Below are 24,706 nucleotides of genomic sequence, written 5' to 3' on the forward strand. Positions count from 1 at the left end.
GAAGTCTCTATTTTGTATATATGAACCGATAAATATGCACAATATGTTTTTCATATTGCATTCGGACGGGAATCTAATTTCGAGAAGTTCTCTGGAACATGTTGCGGTTTTCCATAAGTTTACTTCCATTCAGTTGCTATCTCCCGGCTATAATTTAGGAAAAAGAGAATCTATTAATACAATGAATACGGTACGTGTTGCAAATACGTAAAGCTCTGCACGTCGATTTTTTGGTGTTGAGAGTTTGACAGAGTGATTCTCGCTCGACGGTGATTTGGCAACCTTCAAGGACGTTGTGTTCCACTTCTCTCGAAATATCGCGCTGTAATGTTCATCTTCGACGAGATAGAAACGAATGGATGACACGGTATTCTACCGTAATTCACGACCACAAAAAAAAACCATTTGTCCAAACGGATGAGAAATGCTCTTCATTTACACAGTTCCTGGTCGCTTTTTTTTTGTTTTCAAGTGGTTGTCGATTGTTGTTGAAAGCGCACGTTTACAGCGAGAAAATTACACAAATATTGACTATGTCAAATATGTATGTGATGATTTTGATGCGACAACCGATGATTCTTTTTCCGTCTTCTCTCTTCCCTTCGTTCGAAATCGAAAGATTTTGCGAGCACCGGCCGGTGCAACCAAAAAGTGTCGCCGTATCGGAATTGCAGTGTACAAAAAACGTCATTCTTAGTCGCCATTCCTATATCGTCGGGTTTCAATTTCTTGTGAGTCGAATATAAATCTGGATGCAAAGTCAGTGCAATAGAGCTGTCGAAACCTCATTTGAAGATTTTGCACTAAAATCCATCATTGTAGCTAAGGTCGAAGATGTTTAAATTGTAGAATATTACACCCGGCAAGCCATGGTCGTCCAGCACGTTAAAAAAAAAAGATTTCTTAATCGTCGAGATCATCAAATATTCAAAGAAACAACAGATATTTGGTTGGAACCTTGTTATCTGTGAACCTACAAGTTTATCAGGTGCATACATTTAGTGTACATAGTCATGACAAAAAATGAGTGAATGAAGTTGGAAGAATTTGAACTTTATTACCTCAGTTGTAGGGAAAATTACCATTTCATGAGGACTGGCCTCTTAATTTCTTAACCTTAAATCGTCATAATAACGCGAAAAAACCCTGACGAAGCTGTAGAAGCCGATGACTGGAGACGTACAACTATGTGTTTCTTTTCAAAATTCTCCCAGAAAGTATTCAATTATGAAGTTCAGGGAAATATATTGATCATCCTATCTCCCCTCCTGCAAAATATATTTATTTCGATTGTGCTTATCGGAACTAAAAATTGAAGTTTACTTTCTAAAATCTACAGAAATTGTAACTGATACATAATTTCTGGGAATCTGTCCCAAATAGTTACATAGGACCACAAACTGGTTTATTTTGAGCGTAAACCTTTCATCTTCGTTCGACGAAATTAGAAAGTTCTGATTCTCCATGGAGAAACTCTCATTTCTCCTCTCACTACCACGGAATATGCTCCAATCGACAGAAAAAAAAACACTTTTTATATGGCGAACATCCTATTGGAGGCATTTTTAAAGATAATTAATGTTCATGAAACAGTAACTGAACACATCCAAAAACCTACGTACACCAAGGACATTCTCGTTCTTTTGTTCGTTCTCCAATATCACTTACTCTCATACAAGTGGTTGATGAGAAATGATAATCGAGGATTTTTCTCCAAAATTTTTCTTAGGCTTACCTTTTGGAACTTTAAAAAAATATGTGCCCTTCGACTTTGACCAACACAGTTCACAAGAAAACTGATCTTTTGTTTTCAGAGGAGAATTTAATTACTATTACTTAAATTACTTATTATTACTAATTACTAGTTACTCTTATTTCTAATTACTACTTAATCACTTTTTTTATCTTCCCAGTCAAGTCTGGTACCAATTTATCGACTCCGAAGGGATGAAGAGCTTGGTGAGCACTACGACGAATTCGAACCTCCGATCGATCGTGCAGGAAGCGGAACCTCTAACCGCTACACCACACCCGCCCTACTTAAAATAACTTGCTTAATTACTTAAAATACCTAAATTATTAAATTCATATCGCCAGAATCAACATCAACATTACGTATTACAAAAGTTTTCAAAAGGTAAGTTAGAGTAAGCAAGTTCGGAGTAACCAGTGAGAAGCGATTCCATGGAACCGTGCTTCTTTCGCTTGGAAGGATCCCGAAAACAGTATGCTGCATGTGATGGGTGGTCGCTATTGTTACGGAGACTTCCATCTTACTTTGTAGCACATTCTTGGACTTGGATGTATCTAGGAGCCTCTTATCCTCACATGCCTCCATGTTACGGTAGATTACAATGCTACAACAGGAAGGAAGGTTTTTTCAGAAAGAGTTGATGATTGGGATGAGCCGATAACTACTTTCTCCTTTTCTATTCCTCGCTCTTTTAGGTTCATAATAGATTAGGGCTATTTACGACAGTAAGAAAACAAGTATATTTTGGGAATATGGAAACATCAATCATTGCAATAACTACACAACAACAGAAAATAATGCAGGTATTGATCGTGCCTGAATATCGGCTCCATTTTAAATCTACAAACGTAGAAATGGGATGTTGAACATGCAGTCCAGATACTGGATCAAGTTTTGAAATGAAAAATTTCTTTCTGACTACGAACAGCCATCGAAATAAATTTCCTCAACTTCATCCTCGTGCTTCGAATCACACTTTTTTGTTGATTTGTGTGTGCTTACGCAAAATTAACTGCGTTTGTCTCTCGTAAGCGCAACGTACAGTCCGTAATTCTTCTGTGATGTCTGCTTTTTGAGAATGGGATTTTATTAAGTAAAGAAAATAACGCGACATTGCCGATGTACAAATTATCGGAGATGAAACACCATGGGGTGTTTTTTTTTATTTCACAATAAAACTTCCCGTTACACTTAGCACTGTGTCTGTGACTGATTTTCAGACGTGCGTTAGAAGTTTTTCTGAAGTTTCCATGCTCTCACAATGAAATATGATCGGTTTACTGGCTGCAGATGGATTCCATGAAAGGTTCTTTCATGAGGATGTTTGTGACGAAAACGTTATGAATCGTCTTACGAATGGTGATTTTTTTTTCGTTTGTTTGGAAGAAAAATACACAAAAATTTGATAATCTCTTCTTCATATACAACAAATTACAATAAATATAATAACAAATAAAATAAAATAAAATAAATAATATATTCGCAATATGGTAGTTAACAACCTTGCTTATGTTCCGAGTTGAAAACAGCAATTACGAATCGTTACCATCAGTTTTTCTCCATGTACTTCTTTTCCATTCCCTTTCTTTTTTTCTTTTTCTCATTTTTAATTTTTCTGCTGAAAGCTGAAACCTTGGTTAATGCCAAATGTTTCAAAAGAAATATCAATATTAATCTCAGTCCCGGAATTGCGTAGTCCCGAAAAGAACTTGAATGCAGGGTTCTCTATCACTACGGTTATAATGAAGTGCGAACTATGCTGTTGACCGTTATTTTTAAAGGATTTTCAATTAGATTAGGAGAATTTCTCAGTTCGTTGGTCATGAATACGATGTGTGCCAAAATTTGAGACGACCGCTTAGGGTTTGTAAACCTTGTGAGAAGGAAGGTTATATTCGTAGGCGTCGAAGCAAGCTTTGTTGTATGCACTTCCTCTAAAATTGTAATTTTCAAAAGTCAAGAGATTTTCTGAACATTCTAATATTGATCTAACCTGGATTAATCGATTAATATTCTGCAATTATATGCTATGTTTGAAATCGTTGCATTATAAAAAAGGATAAGATTTTAAAAAAGTGTTATCGTTTTGTCTCGATGCTGATTAGTGTTATCTCGATGCTCGACAAAATGTTATCATTTTGTCGAGCATCGAGCATTTTCTTGGACTTAAATCCTTAACCACATTAAGTTTCAATTTTGATGTGTACTTCCTGAATTATTTTACTTGACGTATTCAGGAAATGTTTCTACTATGCAGGTTTCTACGCGGTTACATCCACAGTATTGGGTTTTTTCCTGTTTTCACCTTTAGTACATCATTTAGCACCAGTTAGCGAACCCAATCCTTCGAAAAAGAGCCAAAAATTAAATAATATGCATAGTCATCAAGTAAAGAGACGATTCGGAGTGATCTATAGAAGTTTTCCGTTCGTCCACGTGCGAGTAAAACGTGCATGAGAGGACTTAAGATATTATTTTTGAACTTTTAAAAATTTCAGATTGGTTCCAACTTCATACACAGCTCAACAACATTGTCGTCACGTCAAAGATTCACAAATAAAGGAACCCCAATTTTCTGTATCTATTATTACGTAAACGATTCCCTGTATACTGCAGTGCTAGGATTTTCGCAGCGAATTCATACCTTCACAAATTGCGAATTGATCCTGCCGATACCGTAATATACGAGATCTTCGCGCTCGCCACTTGGATCGAAGTGAATATCACCGGTAAGCTGTTGACGGCCACGAAGCTGAAAAAATCCCTGGTAACTCATAGAAGGGAAAAATAAACTATTTTTGTGGTCAACTCCGGCTGCTAACCCTTCGGATGGCGTCATTCATCTTCGTTCCATCTGCCCATGAATCTCGCGCATCGCACAGGAGAGCGGCTGGTCGAGGAAGAACTTTCAGCTGAATCAAAATGAGATTTCGAAACGAAAATCGACTGCATCCATAGAGCTGTCAGATAAAAAATATTGTATATATTTATCTATATCTATTGGATAATTTTTTGCAGCAACATATTTCATTAAAAGAGTAGGTTTATTTTGTTCCACTCCTTCTGCTCTTTCCTATTTCACTGATTTTTTTTAAATTGATAATTCTGTTTATGTTTGAACATAGTAGCCTATGTTGTAAAACTCGAAATTTTTGAGAGTAAGAATTTATCAATAAGAAAAAGAAACTTCTTTTTAGTTCCCAGAATATGTAGTGTTGGTGTTTAGCGTGAAATAATCTTTTCTATTCGATTAATGTGACCCTGTAATTCCAAGGAATCTGAATGTTGTCTGAATCTTTTTCTGTGGTTTTAAGCCAATTCGCTGCACAATGTTGACTCGTATATTATGTTAGGATTAATGCGAGTTTGGAAATTACTTGTTACCAAGAGGACATCATATTTCCATCTTATGAATCTCCTCATCCCATTGAAAATAATGGAAAACCCTGGCTGGAAAATATTTGTCAGATTATATTGACCTCAATTCCGCTGAGTTACCGCTCCACCTCGTGCGAATATCACTCATTATCAACTATTTATATCGAAATTTACAATTTTTGCCGATCAAACTCGATACAACCGATTCTAAGGAGCCATTTTCTGACCGTGGACCACCGTGTCTCTGCCGTGTCTGAAGTGTTTCCGTCTCCTAATTATTGTAATTATTCCAATATTATTGTACTGGAGCGGGTGCAGTGTAGCGGTTCGAGGTTCTGCTGCCTGCACGATCGATCGGAGGTTCGAATCCGCCCTAATGCTCACCAAGCCTTTCACCTCTCCGTGGTCGATAAATCGGTATCAGACTTGTCTGGGAGGATAAAACCCTGACTAGATACATGCTGAACTCCGCAAGTCATTGTATAGGCCAGTTACACGTTCGTAAACCTCAACCGATTCTAAATTGAAGTGAACGTGGTGGCGCATCCCAAGCGGATTGGTTAACGCCAGACACTTTATCCTTTCAACTTAATTCCAAACTACTAGAACCCGTAGAAAAATGCTTTTACTACAGTAGATGCTGAGAACATTGTTTTCATTTCTGGAGCTCATCGATCGTCGGTTTGAATTCATGGGCGAGGATAAAAACTGATGCAGAGTTCGTTTGTTTGTAGCTCCACTCATTTCCAAGCATACCTATGTATCAAAACCTATGCAGAAATACATATCTCAGGTTCTCAGCAATGTTTACTTTGACTTCACGGACCTCTTCAAACATCTCATAGCCGAGTGAATTCTCAGAGAACGGTTATGTACTAGAAAAATTGCAAGGTGAAGGAAAGTGTAGGGATAAAGGTAACAAGGTAGGGAAAATGAAATGAAGATAACGGATAAGGGATGATTTTTCTTGATGATTCCCTCTGGAAAAATGCCTATCTTTTGACTTCACTTCGAAATTATTTGAGGTTTATGTACGCGCCTGTCGCTCCGTCCTTCAGAATCACTCGCCAGAGCAAAGGGATGTATTAAGTAGAAACAAATACCATATTCCGTGATCGTATTTTGCTGCAAAGAATAAATAAAACACCGCAGCCACAATCAAAAAATGGTCTATAACAGAAATAGATGCTTTTGTATTGCCAGAACTTTCTACAATTAAAGTGGTCCACATATTTTGTTTTTACCTACAAATAGGGCCACCCAAATTTTTTCAGTCTGTGATCGGTGGTTTTTTTTTTCTCATCAGGAAGAAAGGAAGGATCTGCGGTGCACTCCGCAACGATTCCAATGACATCACTAATTAATTTAGTAGATGTTAGTTTTGTTTCCTTTTTAATCTTTTCCAAGGCTAATCAAATAACATGGAATGTTATTTTCATGCTAAAACATATCAAACTGTTTTTTTAAACAATTTACTCAGCTCATAGATAATTATTTCGATGAGTAAATACAGTTCCACCTGATACAACTGAGTGATTGGTGATTGATCAGTTTTTCTGTGTAGTAAGTGTGTCTTAAGGAGTCATACTGCGGTTAGATTTGCCAAATCCAGTGAGTTCTCGGATTACTCAAGAGATGAGTTACGGTAGGCACATAGCTGCGCCGTCATCTTCCATGAATCTATTGAAGGAGGCTTATTTCATTATTCTTCCAATGTGCCAACAGCAGTACTCGGGTCAAGGATTCATGTAAGTGAAGAAGACGGTAGGGAACAGGTAGGAGACGTAAATAGAGGATTTATGACCATGGTCCAAGAGTTAGAGACTGTGAGATTTAAAGGTATCACCCCACGAATCTGAGGTGGTACGGATTTCAGGTGGAGTATTCGTATACGGAAGCGTAGATTATAGAGAGAAGTGGGTGATTCCGCCCATTTCTTCCTAATTGCCGTAAAAAACGGCCCAGAAGATACGCGCGTGCACAAGGCTGGCGCGCTCAAACCCCTTGTATAAAATAGTGCGCCGGAACGCTCGAAGCCGTATCTTCCGGGCCGTTTTTTACGTTAATTAGGAAGATTTGGAAGGAATCACCCTTCTCTCAATGATCTACGATCCTGTATACGAATACTCCACCGGAAATACGTACCACTCCAGATTCGTGGGGTGATGCCTTTAATGGATAAAAGTGCTCAGGGCATCAATCCGCTTGGAATTACGCTAATGTACTTGACTTCTATTCGGAATCGCTGAGGTTTCTGAACCCATGTGCAGCCTTACAATGAGTTGGGTCCCGGCAGATGTATCAAGTCAGTGTTCTTATCCCCTGGGACAATTCTGTCCTAAACCATCGACCGTGCAGAACCCTTTACCATTGCAACAACTGCGTAAATCATCATTATCCTACATTTATGGGATTTGAACGACCCTTTTATGACTTCTGGAGAAAAGACGTGCAGTAGTGGTTGACCAGAGATGCGAACAAGGATAAAGGATGAAGGATAAAGCGTCTGGCGTTAATCAATCCGCTTGGGATACGCCCCCACGTTCACTTCAATTCAGAATCTTCTGAGGTTTACGAACGTGTAGCTGGCCCATACAGTGACTTGGGGTGGCTAACCGATGTGTCAAGTCAGTGTTTTTATCCTCCCAGACAAGTCTGGCACCAATTTATCGACCCCGGAAGGATGAAAGGCTTGGTGAGCGCTAGGACGGATTCGAACCTCCGATCGATCTTGCAGGAAGCGGAACCTCTTACCGACTGCGCTACATCCGTTCCCTCAAACAAGGAAGTGGAGCATATCTTTGTCTAGGATCCTAAAATGTGAGTGATCATCCGGAGGGGCGAAGTAATGACCATGACGGCTCAGAAGGTGACCAGCTTTTTGGATATGTGCTGCCGGTGCAAGGTCAAACTGACTAGCGATGGACCCGTTCAACGTGTTATAGTGGGTCCTATGACAGAAAAATCAGTTCTGCACCTCAAGTACTAGGTTGTTCAGAAACTGTAGCAGCAAAATCTTTTGAGGAAAAAAACCCGAATAATTTCACTTAAAGCAACCAGGGTTCAACACTATGATAACCGTGGACCATTGTAACCTTCGGCCCTCTGTTGGGCAACGAAAGGCAGCGCCGGTTTTGGGGTCGTCAAATTTGTCGATCTTCTTTTTGCGGAGGTGATCAGGGGTTGAAACGAATGGTAGGATCCGGCAAGTATGACGGGAAACCGGAGGCCAGCCCAACTCCGCAAATGTTTTGCAAGAGATGTGCGAAAGTTGTTGCTCATTTGTGGATGTTTTCAAAAATCCACTAAAAGCGCACCCTTATATAAAAAGCTTCGGAAACATTCTGTAAGATTTTTGAACTTGCCAGAGCATTTGATCCATTTGGAAAACCCAGAATTTTCGGGATTTTTGGTGCAAGTTTCCCGAACGAAGTAATGTATGGGAACATGACTGGTTGGTTGCTGGTTCCTCTTCAGGAGGCGGAACCAGCTCTTAGCAGAAGGGGAAGGAGAGGTAGACGTTTGAAAAGGTAATGTAATTAATGAGAAATACTGGAAAGTTTGAAAAATGTGTGACAAAACGAGTGTTTTATAGTTGTCACTCAAATTCATAACGACTGACTTCTGTCATTCTGTGCAAAGCTGCTCCGATTACCCATACTGCCTCGGCTGTTAGAGCCAGAGTAGTCTGGAAATATTCCATGTAACAAGAAAAAATTATAACGAGGATCTTACATATTACGAACCTTCATCATTGGATCATTTTTAACCAACTGCAGACCAGTTATATTGCAGTGAAAGGTCCCATAGACATTGTTCAGGAAGTCCTCGAGCAAAGAAAGATCCTGAATTTAGCTTAGACATAGAACCACCTTATTACGAATTAAAAATATCTGCGCATACCGTATTTGTGAAAATATATGAAAATGGTGATTCGGTCATATTTATACTTTTTGCTTGTTGTAACAATGCGTAGAGCGTTGTGATATTACTTGAATGTATGACCTGAAAAAAAAATCAAACACAGATTTCTTCCAATAAGATGTTAAAGTTTCAATAATTCAGCATATATATTATATATTATTATATTGCATTATTTTATTCATATTATTTATTACATTGTATAATTTATTTATATATATATATATTATTTGTACATTATAACCCACAATATTCGTTTGTCGCAAGCTATTCCGGACATATTTGAGGAACGGCTCGTAGCTATCGGTGTTGTTCGGTAACCTCCTCAGCTGAATCGATGCCCGTTGGCCGCCGTGGTGAGGTGAGCGACGGTCGACGATCAAAGGGGCCAATTCCTCGAGATCTGGATAGAATTCGTACTGTTGAAAGGCATTGATGCATGTACTGTACTGTTTGAATTTTAGGTTTCCGTTGCAAAGCCCGAATTGGCAGCAGATAACGAAATAAAATAAAATCCTAAAGAAACGGATTTACTCATGTTTCTGGAATAAAAAAGTAGAAGAATTAACCAACTGAAATTTTTCAAAAAAAAAACTAATTTGACAAAATTTTTCTGCAGATGTGCCAATCTTTCAGGGCATAGTTCAAATCCTTGATTTATTTCCAGAGTTCCGAGTAAATGAATAGCAGATTGTGATATTCTGTTAGCGCAAAGAATATCGAAAGACTGATTAATTCCGCCCTAATGAAAACGACTGACCTCTGCCACATACGATTAAACTGGACTAAATCACTCCAGTAGAACATATTCTTAAGATTCCCCTCGAGATTGTAGTAGTAAATAAATAACACTGGTACACTTAGATTGACTTAAAGGCATCACCCCACGAGTCTGGGGTGGAACGGGTTTCAGGCGGATTATGCCTATACGGGGTCGGAGATTGTGGGGAAGAGGTTGATTCCATTCATCTCTTCCTGTATCAGTGTAAACGGACGACCCCGGAGATGTTTCCTACCACGGCGGTTCTGTTGCAATGCGCAACCGTTGCGCTCCGCCCTCGCCTGCGACATGTCCGAATGGGTTTTCGGAGGGAGGGAGGGCGCAAAGGTGGCGCGCTGAAATAGAGGACGTCGTAAGAAACAGCGTTCCCGCCATTACCATTTTTCCCACCATTAGGCATTACCCGTCTGAAAACCCGTACCACCCCAGATTCGTGGGGTGATGCCTTTAAATGAAGTTTTAAGCTGGCAAATAATTTTTACTTCAATTTATGTTCTTCGCGGACATCCGGGTCGTGGATCTATTTGCAGATCACATAGAACAGTACCAATTCACCGTCACTTTAGATTTTCGCTGGATTGAATTATTCAAGGACATTCTTGTTTGGTACTGCAGAGCGCAAAAGGTCAAAGCAAATAGTCCTAATCGACGTATAGTGGGGTCAAAACGACATGAGGCACGTACGAAATTGCGTACTTTCGAGATTCTGCGTTTCTCTCGAGGCGCTTCGATGGAGCGTAGCAGCTAGGAGCTCTTGCTGGCACCACCCATCGCTGCAGTTTGAAACGATCCCATCTCGGTTCCAAACGCTGCCTACACGGCGCCGTTTCGAGCACTTACGCAAATGCACCGCAACTACACTAGTGATTCATGTCGTTTTGACCCGACTATAAACTGTCGTGTTCTTATTCTCAATCTATCAATCTAGGTTTTTTAAAAATAGTTCAGGGAATCACAAGAAAGGATGATCAGATGTGAAGCGAAAAGAGAAAATCGCTAAGTGAAGTAAATAAGTTTCACCTGATTCGTGCTGGTAAGCTAACAAAAATGACGTCCATCGTAGACTTTCCACAAATTCGCTTGTTGCATACGCTCCCAAACCACGAGATGGTCCAATACTCGTCACAAAATCCGAGGCTATAAGTAAAGGGATCTGTCTACACGATACTTATGAGAAGTGAAGAAAAAATCCTACCGAATTCTATCGGATTTCCCATTTTAATGGTGAGGCATGGTATCTGTAAACATGTATGTTGATGAAAATTTCATATGACATTTTCCGATTCCTTTTCAGCTTCAGTATAATTTTGTTGGTTTTAAAATCAATTAGTGCTATTTTTGTGTTAGAGTTTTACATTCTTAAAGGCATCACCCCACGAATCTGAGGTGGTACGAATTTGAGGTGGAGTATTCGTACACGGGATCGTAGATTATGGAGAGAAAGGTGATTCCGTCCATTTCTTGCTAATTGGCGTAAAAAACGGCCCGGAAGATGCGGTTTCGAGCGTTCCGGCGCGCTATTTTCTACAATGAGTTCGATTCGAGCGCGCCAGCTCTATGCACGCGCCGCATCTTCCGGGCCGTTTTTTTTACGGCAATTAGGAAGAAATGGACGGAATCATCCCCTCTTCATCTTCATCATCCATCGGAATCTACTATACCGTATACGAATACTCCACCTGAAATCTGTACCACCTCAGATTCGTGGGGTGATGCCTTCAAGGACTTTTTATTGCCAAGTTTTTAAAGACAGAAGCAGTAATTAAAAGAAAAGTAAGGAAAAAGTACACTACTCTTTTAAAAGAATCGCTTTTTACTGTAACGAACAAAATAAGCAAATGACTAGATGGTGAAGAAAATAACTCATCACAGCGAATTTCCTCAAACATTTTCGAGACCCAGCTTTGAATCTTCGTACGTATCACTAAAACGACGTTAAGGAGACCACGGATGAATCCGCTAAAGAATCGATAGTCATTGGACAATTTCTCAGATCTGACTCTTCCTAGTTCTGATAGCCCCTTTTGCCTGAGGCGTACTTCAACCTTCTTCTGCTCTACAGATTAAAGGCATCACCCCACGAATCTGAGGTAGTGCAGATTTCAGTTGGAGTATTCGAATACGGGATGGGAGACTATGGAGAAGGAGGTGATTCCGTCAATTTCTTGCTAATTGCCGTAAAAAACGGCCCGGAAGATGCGGCGCCGTACAAGACTGGCGCGCTCCAATCGAACCTCTTGTACAAAATGGTGCGCCAAAACGAATGAAGAGACACGGCTGTTTTTTACGACAATTAGGAAGAAATGGACGGAATCACCCCATTCTCCGTAGTCTTCCATCCTGTATACGAATACTCCACCTGAAATCTGCACCACCTCAGATTCGTGGGGTGATGCCTTTAATTGATGTTTTTTTTTCTCAGAGATTTACTAAAACAGGATTTTGTGAGACTGCAATTCACATATTTTGCGAATCACCACTTTCCTTTCCTTCGGCTTCCGCTGAAGGTTGAGGTCAATGTAAATCATTGAGGAAGTATTGAAAAATTTGAGCTTAGATCGTTCCACTCGTAGATAAACATATAGGAAGCATGTAAAAAAACATTTTCCTCTCAATAGTTCCTTCTAGACTTTTTCATTTTCACTCTATGCTCGTAACTTTCAACGCTCTGATCTCGTTTACACAGTAGATGAAGACAAACTTGAAATGTAGATCCTCTGTAACAAAACCTTTTAGTTGCCGTTTATCTTTTTCCATTCCTCAAGGCTTCTTCTTTCACCTTTTTTACCTTATTCTGCACAGTTACATATTCCTACCCTCGTTCCGACCCAACAAGCCTTTTTCGGTCACTGAAGTCCACTACGGACAAAGAGGTTTTAACCTTGTTCAGTTCCGTGGCTTCAAACTAGTTCTTTTCAACTGTTGTCCGCACAGATCGTATGGTTAGTCCTTCAAGGATCACGAAGCTTGGTGGACCTTCATCTTCCTGATAGATTCGCCTAGGGTTCCCGTTCATCTTGGGTTGGTCTGCTCTGGTGTATGACTCACGTACGTAGCGTTCTGGATTTGAGGAACAGATCTTGTGTGAAGACCTTCCACCATCAGCAGTAGCACGACGATCTGCTCGTCTGCCACAGAGACGACTGCGTCGGATTCTATTGCCAAAAAAGTGGTTGTTTTGACTCGGACATAATATTCCTTCCTTTTTATAGTGCATCATGGTTGTACGCAAATAAGTAAATAAGAAAATTAGTAAGTTAAACGCCTTCATAATATAAAGATCTGTTCCAATACGCTAATACTGAAGCAGTTTTTTTTTGTTATTGCATTTCTATCTTCTCCTAGCATTTTTCCACTTCCCACCTCTTTCCATCTCTCAATTTTGCAGGCACAGTAATATGCCACAATTAAAGATTTAAGAAAAAGATTACGTACCCGAAAGTGATGACACATCGATTTCATCAACATTTCATCGAGACGTTCTTCAGAAGTTGGAATCAACACGGCAACAACACTGTGCTGCATTACATCGCACACTGAAAGTTTTAATATTCTATCCTATTTTTATATTACATTCTACTATATACATTATATATTATATGCTATTTTTCGTAAATATTTTCAGTCATTGTCATACACACGCCGGATGAAAAAGACACATGAAGGATAGCACAATATTTCTGGAATAATTCGAGTTTTCCATAAAAGCTAGATTGATTCAATTTATTCCCTACCACTTCCATTTATTTTTTATATTTATATATATATATTATTTTATATATATTTTATTTTTATACTGTTCATTGCATAAAGGTGCCGTAGAACTTGCAAATAACAATGAATATTGGGTACGCTTTTTTTTATTTTAATTACTTTATTTAATATTTTTTTTATTTTTTTAATTTAATATATAAATAAATTTTAAAAATATATAATATAATTAAATTATAAAAAAAAAAAATAATTTAAAAATTTATAAATAAAAAAAATAAAATAAATAATAAAAAAAATAAATATAAAAATAAAAAATAAAAAAAAAAATAAATAAAAAAAAAAAAATAATCTTTTTTTTTTTTTTTTTGGGAGGGGGGGGTTTTGTGGGGGGGTTGGGGGGTTTTTTTTTTTTTTTTAGAAATTTTTGGGGGTTGGGGGTGAAGACCGGAGGGAGGTTTGGGTACGAAGGCTAACAATGACCTAACTCGTTTCACTTTTTGTGTTCATGCGAGTGAGAAGCTCCGTCTGTCGCGTTCTCGGGTGCTAGGCTCCCAGGCCCTGTTCCGGGGACTCATTGATGTGTGGGTCCGGTGAGAGACTGGCACTAGGATCCCAACACCCCGGGGAATGCGATATGTGCAGACCGTCGGGGCTAGAGTTAATCCGCACGTGGTCATGGTAGCCACTAGGCTTGCGTCCGGCCTCGATGGTTCACTCCCTGCCGCGCGGGTCACTATCTTGGGAGGTCCTAAGGCTACCGCCATACTTTTCCGAACTTCACTCTTTTTCTGGCCCCATGCCGGTCTTAGACTAGGCTCTGGCACTTGTACGGTACCGCTGGCCGCCGCCCTGCGGGCACTGCGGCCTGGGCTCCTCGAGCCCTTGGCAAAATGCGTACGTACACTTAATGTATACGCATTGTTTGCCTAGGCACTCCCTTGTGGCTCCTGTGCACTCTACTGCATTCAGTACACTGAGTACAGTACTCCCACTCTACTCACAAATACACAACTACAATACTAAAGGGGCGGGAAAGAACCAGCCACTCACTACGGCCCGGCAAGTACAAGTCCCCGTACGCATAAGCGAAGTCCTGGTCGCGGGAGCCTGTGCTTCACTCCGCCGGACAGCCTCAAGGACGCCGGCTACCTCCTGTTTGTGCCAGCTCCTCCTTCTCCCTTTTGGCAGATGGTGCTCGAAAGTGGCGCTGATGTTCGATATCGATCGCATCCACTCCTCGAGTCCGTTCCGGTTGCCGCTTGTCAGGTGTGAGAGTTAAGCGAATTTGCCACTTAATCCCTATAATTGGTTCTTCATCTTTCTTAACTGTGGGAAGCCGTTCAAGGATAGCAACGTTAGTGAGCCATTCAGCTTTATTTCCCGCCCATTGTTCACCCAAGGTTTCTGATGTAGCCGTCCTTTTTAAACTAAGTTAGCCACCCATACCCTGGCAACCGTTACTCTACTGCAGCGTTCCGAGTCTCGAGAGAAGGATCTTGCGTGAGGATTTCTTGCTTTCTGTAGCAAGAGAATGAACTGTCAGCTCACCACACAAAATGCTAAAAAAGCCAATATGCGGTGTGAAATTTTCGCAAAATCCTAGTGAGTTCTGTTCCTTTTGTTTCTGCTTTCTGACATACCTAACGGTTACATAGTTTCAAATGAATAAATAGAGCAAACCACGTTTTCTTTAAAAGTTGTTATTGAGAATTCTCATATCTAAACAAACTTTTCGACCGATTTAGTGAACAGGAATAGACGAGTACAAGGCTAATGATAGAACACTAATATGGGAAGCCTTCTAAGAATATAGTAAATTCATAGCACACATTTAATAGAAAGAATTTTTTGTGTGATCATCTGGAGCAGCAGTGATCTTCGTAAACTCGTATCACAAAGTACAACCCAAGCACATAACAGCTCCTTCCGAAAAGTTTCGCCAGTTAGATAATTCCGAAACATTTCCCGTTTTGAACACCAACTCATAGAGCATTGTTCGCATTCAGTACAGCTTCTTGAACTGCAGAAACTCCGGCGAATGTAGTCTCTATGTCGTATTACTGTAGACATCTCTCTTTCTGCTTTGCGTTACATCCGAAGCTCTAATGATATCGCGACACTCCTGTGGCACTCACGTCGCCTTGTCTCGTCGTATACGTTTTGAGGACCTGCTATTTTTAGGAAAATGAAAGAAGCGCTGTTCGAATCATCATTATCATCATTGTCAACGCATAATGTCCCAACATTGGAGAATTTTACAGGCAGTCAGTGCTTGCACAATAATTAGGATTTAGATGCATACTATATTCAGAAATGCGCTTACTGAAGTAGTGGAAGTAAACACATAGGTTCAACGACGCATAGAAAGCACGACGGTTCCGAAAACCGAGTGATAAAAAGGTATTAGTCGGATTTCTTTCCGCTCGCCCTTGGAAAACCAAGAAATCAGTCATTGGAACATTGGAGTCTTAGGACAGCCGTAAGGGTTGCATGTGATACCCAGGAACGGATCAATGGGGTTAAATTAGCGCAACGGATCGCAAATTCTAGCGGTAACATTGTTAATGAAGACCAGATCTTGGAGCGCAGAGCTGATATGCAACAGTGAATGACCCGAAAAGACCAATCTCTGCTTGTCTTTCATAGCCGACGACTTGAGCCTAGCAATACGGGCTATTTTGGTACGTTGCGGTGTCTCGAGGACCGAGTGGAAGTCGTGGAACAAGCTCGGACAAATCTCAAGTAGCAATTACTCCAAAAAAAAAGTACGATAGCTTCTGCCTTCTCCGAGATGTGTAATATGTGCTCATTCGGAGAGAAAGGCGATTGCATGGTCTCTGGCGTAGTCTATCCTAACTTAGTGCAATGCGGGAAATAATACACTGGGAAAACAAGACGACCCCTCTATGTTCGCATTTAGGAACATCCGAATGGCATGAAACACTAACACTCAGCAGTCTCTCAGAACTCATCGCAGACAATTCAGGAAAATATTTCTTTCGACATAACTGCCACGATCCTATTGTTCGAATTCGAAATTGTGGCTCGCAGAACTTTGGAGTAGTTTTGGATAAAGACTAAAGGTTCAAAAAAAAAGAAACAATAGAAAGAATGATTGAATGGAGAAGAATGAAAAGAAGAATGATTAGAAAGAAAAAGCAAAGCAGTGACCAACGACTTAGCTGTGTATCAAGCTAGATCTACTTGGGTTTTGATTGTGTGTTATTTTACAGACTTGTGTTATTTTTCCTTCCAGCGATACAGCTTACTAGGTACCATAAAAGGAGAACAACCCGTAACGTGTCTGCTACTAAGGGGATGGAACAGCTTTTGCTGCGTAATTGAGCTATTTTAGTTAGATTACAGACTTTGGATGACGATGGAGTTGCTCGCGTTTTATCTTGTAATAAGTTGCAACGTAGAAGACAGGATTAAAAAAAGGATTCTCACGCAGATTTTTCTGTGGCTGTGTAGCACAACCAGTAAGAGGTTCCGTTGTCAGTAAGAGCCACATTCGATCGGAGGTTCGGATACACTCACCAATCCCTTCATCCCTCCGAGGTCGATAAATTGGTACCAAACTAGAGAGGATGAAAACACTGACTTGGCACATCGGCTACCCCATGCAAGCCATTGTAAGGCTGCACGGCTCTTTGACCTCAAACGAAGTCTGAGTTGAAGTCGAGCGTGTAGGCGCATCCCCATAGGGACTGATCAACGCTGTGCACATTTATCCTTTATCCACTAAAAGGACAAAGGGATCAAGGCGGGTGTAGTGCAGTCGGTTAGGGGCCCGCTGTGGATCGCACGGTCGATGGTCTAAACAGCGTTAGTGCCAACCAAGCCTTTAATTTTTCCGGGTTCAATAAATACGAGCCGGACTTATCTTGGAAGATAAAAACACTGATTTGATTACCGACTACCGCCGTAGATCACTTTGTGGGCTAATACGATTTCCAAAATCTCAACGATTACGAAATGCAGCAAAACGCGTTGGTGCATCCCAAGAGGATTGATACGCCAGTGACTTTATCCTTTATCCCTTTACCAAGTTGGAGTGAGCGTGATCACGCTATAGTCGCTAACTATACCCTAACTCCAACCAATCCGTGGAGAGATATCCCAATATTTCGTCTCGTCATTTTCGTGATACGCTGCCTTCAAATTTACTAATCAATGATCCCCTGCCTATTCCTACTGCTGTACATTTTCTGGAGACTGCCAGCAACATAAAGAGAACGAAGATTCAGAATTTGCCGAAACCCGTCTTGAAGAGAAAAAAAGCAATTGTCTGTGCTGTCTATTGAATTGAACGTCATTGAAGAGAAGTACATCCTTCTGGCATCATTAAATGGTTTAAAAAAGGTATGCAGGAATCCCATCATAAAGGAGCTAAGGAAAACAATAAGAGAGAAATTCAATATAAAACAGCTTTTATCTATGAGTGAGAAGATTTCGTGAAAAAACGTGAGCACATGATATCAGACCTACATATCTCCAGTACCTTCAAACTAAAATAAAACTAATAATATAATATATATAAACTAAAATAAACACAGTTTGAATTTGTATTTTAGCAAATCAACAAATGGATAATATTTGTTTGTAACATGATTATATGATGTTATTTTACTCAAAACTACTAAATATGACTGAGAACTACAACAACAGTTAAAAAAAAACCAACTATGTATTCTAAGTCATTTGCACTATCCTCTTCCCACCCTCAAAGATTTATTGATTCTCTGAAAATCGCTCAGATCAAAATAGTTATTCTTGAGCATGGGAAACCATTTTAGATCAGTAGGTTCACCTATGACACTTTCTTCGTATGTAATGTGTTCGGTGGGCTCTTAGGCATCCAGGAAAACCATGAGAAGGATGGACATCAAAAATGTCGTTTTTTTTTGCCGTCCGAAAATTCAATTTTAGAGCAAGCTATGTAAATCAAGGATTCGATTTTAAAAAACAATTGCAAAAAAAAAAAACGTATATGCAATGGGGAAAGAAAAAATGTGTTAAAATGGTGCGTATATTTTCCCGATAATAGACAAGAACAGAAACGGAAATAAAAAATCTACAGACTTATTTTATAACCTAACCAAAAGTATAAGTAAAAAAAAAAGATATGAAGAGAAGACGGAGAGAGAGATAACATTGTTCATAAAGCATCCGGCAGCGTTAAAGCGCGCAAGCAGATAAAAAGTGATTAAAAAAATAAGAAATGACGTCTACCCATGAGTACTTATTACTTATTTATTACATTCTTGTTTTCAGATTTCAACTCAGTTCTATGTACCTAAGGCCTTTCCTTTGAAGCCTAACCTTTTTAAAGTTACAGTTTCGGAGACTATAGGACTCGTTACAGCAAAACGTAACTGATCTAGATCCCATTATTTTTCGACTTAGAAAAATTTCGACTTTTGAGAGGTCTTAGATGTGCAAAAAAGTCATCTCACAAATACAATACTAAAATAAGGCGAGTTTGTAGAGGTTTTCTTATTACGCTGTGATATCAAAACATCTTGGACGTAAGACGTGAGGATTTCACTCACTTCTCTCTTCAAAACCCGCAAAGTACAACTCTGTGGCAATGATGTTGAGCGAGACTTCAGTATGAGCCGAATTAGCGCTATTCCATCTTTCCACACCATATCGAACGTTCTCGTACGCCAACGAGCCTTTCGTGGCCGTTGTACCTAAAATCATTGGAAAATAATTGCTGAAACATCACAATTTCAAATATTCTCCTTGGGGATTACCAATATTAAAGACAGCAGCGTAGACATTACGAAGAATTAGCGTCCAGATGCATAGTGTCCACATCGCGTCCGTTACCGATCTGCCATCTGAACATACCACCGAATATCGTGTGTTAAAGGTGAAGTTTTGCGTTGTACGAGCAATGAGCGCTTGTAAGGACCTTAATCTCTGTATAGCCCACTTCTTCCAGAAAAATTTGAGTAGCCAAAACAGACATATATAGGTAGAGGCCTAGTAACAATAAACACCAAGGAAAAACTCAAATTAATTGCTTACTAATCTTTACAAGCAAAAAAAAAAGAAAGTAATAATATTCATGGAAACAAGGAGATCAAATCGTTTAAAACAAAAAGAAACGGGAGGAAATGTAATTGAAGAGGGGGCACTCAACCGGGCCCATGTTTCTGCAAGCGCTATCTTCGTTTTTTTTTCTCTTACTAACTTTAGCACACATGTCATAGATCCTCTAAGACTAATGCTTAGGTTTTAAGGTCTCGTGTAAATTATTTACGTTCCTCCAGAAATAGAAGCCTCGGTAGAGTGTCAGTCCACATCCCCTAAGTACGCCTTATCCAGGAAAAGGATTGTTTAAAACGAAGAGAAAAGGAATCACTTAAGGATGATAAGAGCTGCAATGTACATATAATATCCAAGTAACTATATTCCTCACTTTCCGCCGAATTATCCGAAATTTAACTTCTATCCAAACCAACCAGTTAAACCGAGAACAGAAGCGGAAGCAGTGAGTCTTCGGAAGAAGAAGGAAGTAACCTTTCTAGAACTAGAATAAACTAAAGAATGTAAAAAAATTAGAGTATTAGTGCGTGGTGGTGTACAAAATTGCCGGCTTCGATATGCATGAATTCTAGGAAGAAATGCCATCGAATAATGAATGCAAAATTGCATTGCAAATTTGTAAGAAATTATTTCTGAGAAATATTCTTGATGATAGTGAAAAACAAAATTATCAAATTAACCTAACTCAAGTGGAATCAAGGCAATCATATTACTGCAATACATTACATCGGTGAAATCAAAGAGATCGACATGATCACACAATTGTTGTTATGTTAATTCAAGCTTGTCTTAATATTTACGTGATACAATAGAAATCACATTGTCTTGCAACAAGAACAAGCTTTGTAGAAAGCACTAGTTATAATTCTTTGTAAATTTTAATTTTCTTATTCACTGCACTTGACTGAGCCATACATAAGGAGGGAGGAAACACAGGCGCGAACAAAGTGGAAAAAAGAATTAGTAACTCAGATAAATAATACGTTAAAGGTTCTTAGTACCATTGGCAAAAAGGTAACATTTCTAGCATTATCATAGTGAGATCAGGGATCCAGGTGGGACCATAGCAGACTACAGCGATGAATGACACTAACAAGGGTCCCCCACTCAATCCTAACTGCTAAGCTCTAACGCACCGCTTCGAGCGCAGCCGCCTACGCAACTGTACTCGTTTTCACCAGACTATATTTAAACGTTCGTTCGCTTAAAGGCATCACCCCACGAATCTGAGGTGGTACGGATTTCAGATGGAGTATTCGTATACGGGATAGTAGATAATGGAGACTGATGCAGAGTTCGTTTGTTTGTAGTTCCACTCATTTCCAAGCATACTATGTATCAAAACCTATGTGGAAATACATATTGGTTCTCAGCAATGTTTACTTTGACTTCTAGGACCTCTTCAAACATTTCATCCCCGAGTGAATTCTCAGAAAATGGTTATACACTAGAAAAACTGCAAGGTGAAGGAAATTGTAGGGGCATGGTAGGGAAAATGAAATAGGGATAAAGGATAAGGGATGTTTTTCTTTGACTATCCCTTTGCGCTTATCTTTTTGACTTCAGCTCAGAATTGTTTGCGGTTTATGAACGCGTCTGCTGCCTACACAATCACTCGCGAGAGCGAATGGATGTATTAAAAGCATCACACCACGAATCTGAGGTGGCACGGATTTCAGGTGTAAATATTCTTATAAGGGATAGCAGATTATGGAGAGACGGGTGATTCCGTCCATTTCTTCCTAATTGCCGTTAAAAACGGCCTGGACGATACGGCTTCGGGCGTTCTGGCGCATTATTTTCTGCAAGTTCGACTGGAGCGCGCCAGCCTTATGCAGCGCGGCATCTTCCGGGCCGTTCATTACGGCAATTGGGAAGAAATGGACGGAATCACCCCCCTCCCTTCATAATCTACTATGCCGTATACGAATACACCTGAAATCCGTACCACCTCAGATTCGTGGGGTGATGTCTTCAAACAAGCCCGAACGGCGCATCAATCATGTGGAAAGTTACTTAGTACTGAAAAGAGAACTTTTCCCGATCAGTATTCGATCGGTTCGATCGATAAATGAGGATGTGACCTTCGTCAAAAATTATGAGCAAGGTTCACGCTTAGCATTGATACAAGCCATTTAGGTAAGATTTAAATAAGGGAAATAAACGTTAGAGGTCTGCATGACGAAATAACCTAGATAATTAAACAGGCAATTAAAAGTGATGCAAAATGTAGGGTGATTCGACTAGCTCATCAGATAATTGGCAAGAAAAAAACCTTAGTCCGATGCTAGCGGCATTTTCTACACTTCTGTTGTTCAATTTGCTTAAGAGAGTCCCAGCAATAGTTCCATCTGTCCCGAAAACGTACAAGAGTTGTCCAGTGGCTTCTCTTCCCGTAGTAGGAACGAAAAGCATAGAATATCTCTTCGTAAAAATCTCTGGCCACCAGGCCACTGATTTTCCTGTTGTTCGTTTGTTACCGCAAGGTGTACAGTCGCTCACGGGTCTGGTTCAACCGTTCCCCATAAAATGCGTCAAGTGACCCACCTCATATCACCTTCCCTTCAAATGCGGCAGCGCGTAAGTCTCCGACCTTTGACTTGAAATTGAACTTCGAATCTCATTTTTCATTTGCATAAAGCGGGTGTAGCGCAACCGGTAAGATGTTTCGCTGTGACTACACGATCAATCGATGGTTCGAATCGACGCCTCAGTGTCTAAAGCCCTTCATTCTTCCGGGCACCGATAAATTGCTACCTAACTTGTCTGAGAGGATAAAAACTGCGACTTGCCACAGCGGGCTGTGTCCGCAAGTGATTACAAGGCTGCACACACGTTCATAAACCACAAACGATTCTGAATTGAAGACGAACGCGTAGGCGCATCCCGGAACGAGTCATCAATGACGTGCACTTTATCCTTTTATCTTTTTCTTCCTAGCATTACCTTTTCGAAGGAGCGTTCAGTCACGGCGACTGCATTTTCCGTGTGCTTGCGAACAGACCTTGTTTCTGAGAAGTAGATCAAAGCAGGAAGTGCGGTTACTTGGGAAGGAGAATGCTCAGCCAGATGTTCGAGGATTTCTTAACCACATCGTCATGTATGCTTCCATTGTTATTCTTTTTTTAGTGTCCGCCGCAAAGTCAGCTGAGTCAGTTAGACTGCCATTTTTATTTCCTGTCCTAGACATCCCTAGAATCCGGGGCATACGGATATATCAATCCCGTTGAGCGTGAATTAAGCATCAGAAACCTATCCATCCTTCATTAACATCATCTTTCACAGGTTTACAAGGAAATTCATCTTCCTTCACGTTTTCACTAAATTCACCCAGCATGCCGATCATCAAATTTCGTTCCTGCGTCATCCTATTCGAATCCTCAATTAACTATCAAAAATGGTATTGAATATTTTGAGTGATAATACGCCATTCTGTCACCCAATCCCCACTCTTCACATTAACTGTTGTCTTACTGTGGAATAATTAGATTACTTATTTATTTTTTGCATACTATACTGAACGAAAAAAAGTAAGAAGACGATGAGCCGGTTAGAAAACGAATGTGACAAAACGAATCACTTTGAACGAATAGGATGTACTGGTTGAAAGAAATGGGACAGGATGTCTGAGTCCGAAATTTTCGAGGATATGTCTGGAATACTGTTTTTGTTTGTGTGCCCACCCAAGCAAAAAAAGTCATTGAAGGCATCTACATCGTATCCCATCAACGTAACAACAAAATATAACAAAAATGTAACAAATTGACAATCCACTGTTATATACGGTTTGCTGAAATATTAGTATTAAGTGCTTGAATACTGTATCCCGAAAAAAATAACTGGAATAACTCTATATTTCACGTCGTGACAACGTTTCTCGTAACGTCTATCTAGAAATAAGTGGAGAACCTCCGTTGCATTTACGAAATTAGAAAGCAGCTGTGAAGCTCAAGGAATTCTTCTCTGTCTAAGCACTGAAATTTTTAAAATGGCCTCTACGCCCTCCTCACTTGATTTCTTCTTCACACTTGTTCCTCAAAAGCATCACCCCACGAATCTGGGGTAGTACGAGTTTCAGGCGGGTAATGCCTACAATGGGGTCGTAGATTGTGGAGAAGAAGGTGAATCCGTTCATCTCTCCCTGTATCACTGTGAACGGAAGACCGAAACGCTGTTTCTCACGACGTCCTCTATTGCAATGCACAACTGTTGCACCCGCCCCCGCCTGCGATTCGTCGAAAACCCATTCGGACGAATCGCAGGCGAGGACGGGGCGCAACGGTTGCGCATTGCAGCAGAAGCCGTGGTAGGAAACAACTCCGGAGTCGTTCGTTTACAGTGATACAGGGAGAGATGAACGGAATCACCCTCTTCTCCAAAATCTACGTCTCCGTGTAGGCATAACCCACCTGAAACCCGTACCACCCCAAATTCGTGGGGTGATGCCTCTAACTCATAACGGCGCTCCTGGTGGGTCAGATCCTGCCCCCGTAAATTAAGTTATCGCGTTAAAGCTGCTTGTTCCCCATAAACAGCTACTCACCCGATTGACTTAGATGAAATCTAATTGTTGAGCCCTGCTACGCTCTCATCGTGCAGAAGACGTTGTCAACGTAGCATAACCCATTGGCAATAGCGCACTTTTGCGGCGCGATCCATGTTTTTGCTATGTTGTGTGTAACATCATTTAAAGATTGTAAACCCATTAGGTACAAAACATCTTAAAAAATTATAGAATCCTGGAAAGTATTCATTGAAAGTGTCAAGGGTGAGCCGTCAATGCAGTGATTAAAACCTCTAAAAACGGACTAAAGAAGTTTGAAGTAAAAAGTTTAATCTAATACTGATATTCACCTAGTTTCTTTAAAAGACCAATTCTAGCTGAGCTAGCAAGCTACTGCTAGTAACTATCTACACATATCATATGGCAGCATTAAGTTACATTAAAGCATTGCTGAAATCGGACTAAAAATTCACGACTTCCGAGCTGCATCTGCTTCCGGGACCGAACCTACAGTAGACCTCTCGTGTGGGACCCTCGTTCACTGATGATGGAAATCGTTCAGTACCTGAGCTGCAACGATAAATTCACAGTCATT

At 40.2% G+C, this 24,706-nt stretch overlaps 1 protein-coding gene across 2 annotated transcripts; it reads right to left on the minus strand.

Moving 5' to 3' along the window:
• Positions 1–3,831: 3,831 nt before the first annotated feature.
• On the minus strand, positions 3,832–22,974 carry RB195_019971 (uncharacterized protein; the record flags this gene model as incomplete). 2 transcript variants are annotated; one of them, XM_064188068.1, is made up of 14 exons in its annotated part: positions 3,832–3,918; positions 4,398–4,505; positions 4,576–4,665; positions 8,754–8,819; positions 8,878–8,976; positions 9,035–9,136; positions 9,301–9,455; positions 10,854–10,970; positions 11,029–11,071; positions 13,269–13,369; positions 14,697–14,846; positions 19,103–19,246; positions 19,310–19,396; positions 22,860–22,974. In XM_064188068.1, the coding sequence occupies 14 exons, from the start codon at positions 22,972–22,974 to the stop codon at positions 3,832–3,834; spliced, it is 1,464 nt and encodes a 487-aa protein (XP_064043949.1). The 2 variants fall into 2 exon arrangements, with proteins under 2 accessions (XP_064043949.1, XP_064043950.1); XM_064188069.1 differs by lacking the exons at positions 3,832–3,918; positions 22,860–22,974 and having other exon boundaries at positions 4,392–4,505; positions 19,310–19,373.
• Positions 22,975–24,706: the final 1,732 nt, after the last annotated feature.

The sequence above is a fragment of the Necator americanus genome, chromosome II (genome assembly GCF_031761385.1).
Source record: "Necator americanus strain Aroian chromosome II, whole genome shotgun sequence".
NCBI classification, from domain to species: Eukaryota; Metazoa; Nematoda; class Chromadorea; order Rhabditida; family Ancylostomatidae; genus Necator; species Necator americanus.